We start from the raw sequence: 5,136 nt of genomic DNA, 5'->3' as shown, positions 1-5,136 counted from the left end.
TGTGTGTGTGTGTGTGTGTGTGTGTGTGTGTGTGTGTGTGTGTGTGTGTGTGTGTGAGTAATCTTAGCTTTAAGGGGGAAAGTGTTAATGTCATTATCACGAGGGTATGGATTACTATAAGAAGATCCGTCCGTATTATGTATAATATATATAAATAAATAAATATATATATATTATATAAATAAATAAATATATATATATAAATATATATATATATAATATACGTCAAATAAATATATATATATTACAAGGTGTCTTGGTATCTGCTGGCTATGCTGTATTTATTCAGCGTTGGTGTAGGCAGCTAGTTGCTTCACATTCTGATCTGTGATAACGACGAACCTGTGATGATGATTAACTCTGCTATGCATTTAATAGCTTCTGTAAAATGAAAATATAATGTAAAAATAATACCGTGCAGCAATTATATTTATTATAATATTTGATAGAGTTGACAACAACTAATGCTTTTACATTACACTGTATATAAACATACGGTATAGGGTTGTTTACACGTGTGCACTCTTGTCTGTCACAGTATTTCACACGATTAACTCTATATGCTACGGGAGCAGCGTGAACAATGCATCATTCATTATCAAGAGTCCATGATATAGAGATTTTCTTGTTAATGACTCTTGTTATTATTCAAAGAATCGTCCAAATTACCAAAAATTAATGCAACCATTTTGTTAATATCAGAAACCGCATTGAATTCAACCTGCAAATTAGAAAATTAATTAAGCTATTGCTTTTTATTTCAGGGAACATTTGCGTTAGGTCGTCTGATCTCCATCCCCATAGCAACGAAATTATCTCCCGGATTTATGCTCATATGCAACATAGTAAGTCTATGTTTGTTCGTCATGCTTACAACACTTAATGAAGACAGGGGTTCTTAACCTGTGGTCTATGAACTCCTTTGGGGTCCGTGGATGTGCTTCAGGGGGTCCGTGGATGTGCTTCAGGGGGTCCGTGGATGGGCTTCAGTGGGTCCGTGGATGGGCTTCAGGGGGTCCGTGGATGTGCTTCAGGGAGTCCGTGGATGGGCTTCAGGGGGTCCGTAGATGGGCTTCAGGGGGTCCGTGGATGTGCTTCAGGGAGTCCGTGGATGGGCTTCAGGGGGTCCGTAGATGGGCTTCAGGGGGTCCGTGGATGTGCTTCAGGGAGTCCGTGGATGGGCTTCAGGGGGTCCATGGAACCAAGTGTTTATGTGCTTATGTGCATTTTCCTGGGAGGGGTGCAGTAGCTTTTAGCCGATTTCAAAGGGCGTCCATTACTTCAAAAAGAAGGTAAGAACACTGACTTAAGAGAGTGCTTACAGTCCAGTAATGAAGGTGCACTTAGCCGGCCGTGTATGGTATTAAACCTACTACGCGGATCATGCTACAATATGACCAACTGAGGCTGCTGCTGCTGGCTGCTGCCTGCTACTGCTGCTGCTGCTGCTAGCCTACTGCTGCTGCTGCTGCTACTAGCTGCGCTGTGCTTGACTACTGCTGCTGCTGCTAGCTGTCTACTGCTCTGCTGCTTGGCTGCTGGGCTACATTACCGAACTGACTCAGCTACTGCACTCTGCTGCTCGCTCTGCTCTGCTGCTACTAATCTACTGCTGCGCTGCGGCTGCTGCTGCCTGCTAGCTACTGCTGCTGCGCTGCTGGCTGGCTGCTGGCGAGTAGCTGTGACGATGTGATAGATGGATGTGTGAACACACGATGACTTATCGACAACATGACATCGTCAAATACACATATACTGTCGGGCAGAAGCACACGGCGTGATACACAGGAGTAGGTGTTGCAGGTATATAACGTACTTGGTATATATTATATATATATATATATATATGTCAAGAGTACATAATAGAAATGAATTTTATATTATGGACTCTTGAAGATATATATAATATATATATTATATATATATATATTACGTGCGACTGATACGAAAACAAATTACCATATAACTATGACATCACTGCCCCCACCCCTTGCCTCTCATTTTTATTTGCCGCTGCGCCATCTATAGTTCGGCTGCTTCATGGCGATGATACTGATGTTGGCGATGAGGCACGACCACTCGATGCTCTACGTCGGCACATGCGGCTTCGGTCTGTTCCTGAGTAGCGTCTACCCGACAGCCATCTCGCTCGTCGAACAGTACGTGCACGTGACGTCATCGATGGCCAGCGCCATCGTCGTCGGCGCTGCTACGGGAGAGATGATCTTTCCCGTCATCGTAGGACACGTGAGTAGAGAGGGTAGTGCGCATGCGCACACGCGGATTGCTTGTTCTTCTAGCGGGTTTTAACTAACAGCGTATAGTATACTGTAGAGTGTAGACTATATTATGTTAGCGTGTGTAGACGCTGAGGGTGAGAGTAAAAGCACGTACACGTACATACATTGTAGTTAATACGTTTGTAATGCGTTAAAATATCCTATACAATATGTATAATAAATAAATACATATGTATGTATGTATGTATCTATATATATATATATATAAGTATTATATGATATAACCCACGCACCACGCGCACAACACACCACACACAGCAACACACACACCACACACACATACACCCACAACAACACACACCACACACACACACGCACACACACACGATACACACACACATCACACACACACAACACCACACACACACACACACACCACACACACCACACACAACACCACACCACGACCACAAACACCACACACACAACACCACATCATATAATGTGGAATCCTGGGTTGCGGAGCAGCAAAATTTATTTCAGAAGAAGTACAGAATAGGAAATGCTATTTGAATAACCCAGCACTAGAGCAATGAGTTTTAACAGGAGCACATAATTAGATTCGTGTATAAGAGTGCCACGAAATCTATATATATAATTGTATAATGCTAGTTGAACAAACGCATCGTACGGAAATATAACGTAAAATAACCGTAACGTGTGAGACTATCATGAATTAGCAAGGCATATGCTATCATATACAGTAACCATGAGTGTACAAGGAAAACATTTCACGGACTTAATAGTAAGTTGCTTAGCAGATTATGGGGTATAGGAAAATAAGAAACGCTCATTCAATGAATACACTGTAGTACATTGATTTTTTTGATAGAATGTTCACACATAATTATCATGTCTGAATATTACTATAACAAAAGACGATAATTGTTCAATTCTCAGTAAAGAGAAATGCGTAATAACGTAGTCACGCAATACGTGATAACGTAGATAGATAATTACGTGTAGGCATCTAGTAATAATTAATGAAACTCTTGTAATGCCGACATTAGTGCGGACATTACCCCCCCCCCCCAATGTATGCGTGTACATGCGTGCGTACGCGGTGGCGTATGCACGTCAATGCGTGCGTACGCCGCGTGTACGAGCGTGCTATGCGTGGCGTAAGCGCCGTGTATCGCGTGCTATGCGTCTGCGACGCGCGTGTAAGCGTGCGTGACACGCCGGGGCGGGTTTGGGATAGTATGCGTGTGTATGCGTGCGTACGCGCGTGTATGCGTGTGTATGCGTGCTTACGCGCGTGTATGCGTGCATGCGTGAGTCCGTGTGTGCGTGTGTGGGTCTGTGCGTACAGATAAAATTACATATTCAGCACTGTTCCTATTGCTTACCCCCGATAAATACATACCATTATTTTTTCTATCCCCAAAAGGATCTGCATAATATTTTAACATGTATATATTTAACATATCTTTGACATAACATTTTGATTATTTAACATATATTTAACATTGTATTCGTGCATAGATGTTCGTCAACGTTGGCCCCGTGGCACTGCTACTGGCTGGCAACCTCACCTGCTTTCTCTCCGTGTTCGTCTTCATTGCAATGTGGCTGACGGGACAGATAGCATTCCGTCATAAAGGCAAGTGCGATCGTAACATGACGTACGTGCACGCGCGCACGCACACGCGCACACGCACGCACGCACGCATGCACATATGAACAGACACATAAACACACAAAAACTCACACACACACACACGCACGCACACACACACACACACACACACACACACACACACACACACACACACACAGATTGATCGTAACATAGCGTACATGCACGCACGCACGCCCGCCCGTGCTCGCACGCACACGCACGCATGCACACATGCATAAACGGACACATAAACACACAAAGTATTGCTCTTTTAGCTCATTCTTTTTCCTTCTCTCTCTCTCTCTCTCGTTCGCTTTCTTTTCTCTTTTCCGCCTACAGCATCCTCGTAACTATGGTTACCTACTTTCCGCAGCTGCACGCTCGGGGCTCGGCTTCATCGCCGACGTGTGCTGCCCTCAGGTGGCCGACGAGGATGGACTCGTGCAGACGCGCGTCAAATACTACTCGCGCATGTCCGAGAGCAGTCTCGATCAGAGCGTCGACATGCCCGACTCTCCGCTGAAAGACGAGGCCCTGAACGAGCACAACGACCCGCCGCCGATCGCAACCGACACGCGCCCGGTCGGCAACTAACTATAGAGAGAACTCGGTGAACAGCGCTCGCTGCATGACCAAGGCCCGGTTTTGTTTAAGTTTAAATTTATTATTTTAATTGTTTTTTCTATTATGTTGAATTGTTTTAATTAAATTAAATTATTTTATTGTTTAATTTTATATATAACAGGGTAAGGTGGTAATGGCGTACGAACTCTCATCGTAGAAGGCCAGGGGTGACGACTGCATAGAATGGGGACGAGAGCCGACAGGCACCGGGGGAAGGCACATGAGAAAATGCACCTCAGCCGCAGGATACGAGAATAGAGCGGTATTGGAGGTCGAATAGAATCTGACCGACGTAACCTTACTATTATACTGTACATATTGAATCTCGTTGTTGTGTTTGTGATGGACTATATAATGAAAATGCCACGCACACCAGCCCACGTGTATCCGTCCCATGGCGCTGCAATAGTAAGCACGCCTCACACTTCGCACGACAAGTACCTTCCTGTTTCGGCTGACATCGTCTAACCATCGCACATTGCGATGACGATGCCTATAGCTTATCGCGCGCCAAAGCACGTCCATATCAGAACACACGCACTCACGCACGCACCAGTCAAAGGGCCGCTATGCCACATTTACTGAACGTCG

At 44.6% G+C, this 5,136-nt stretch overlaps 1 protein-coding gene across 1 annotated transcript in view; it reads left to right on the top strand.

Annotated features, from left to right (window-relative positions):
* LOC106811476 (major facilitator superfamily domain-containing protein 4-like) overlaps positions 1 to 4,556 on the top strand; it is a 15,562-nt gene extending 11,006 nt beyond the window's left edge. The window contains exons 4-7 of the mRNA XM_014815114.1: positions 765 to 845; positions 2,029 to 2,247; positions 3,786 to 3,903; positions 4,295 to 4,556. Coding sequence (XP_014670600.1) covers positions 765 to 845; positions 2,029 to 2,247; positions 3,786 to 3,903; positions 4,295 to 4,515 — 639 coding nt within the window. The 3' untranslated portion in view covers positions 4,516 to 4,556. The remainder of the gene's footprint in view (positions 1 to 764; positions 846 to 2,028; positions 2,248 to 3,785; positions 3,904 to 4,294) is intronic.
* Positions 4,557 to 5,136: the final 580 nt, after the last annotated feature.

This window comes from Priapulus caudatus, unplaced genomic scaffold (genome assembly GCF_000485595.1).
Source record: "Priapulus caudatus unplaced genomic scaffold, Priapulus_caudatus-5.0.1 Scaffold543, whole genome shotgun sequence".
Classification (NCBI taxonomy): domain Eukaryota; kingdom Metazoa; phylum Priapulida; class Priapulimorpha; order Priapulimorphida; family Priapulidae; genus Priapulus; species Priapulus caudatus.
Note: the sequence above shows the minus strand (reverse complement) of the source record. Positions and strands in the feature narration are given on the sequence as shown.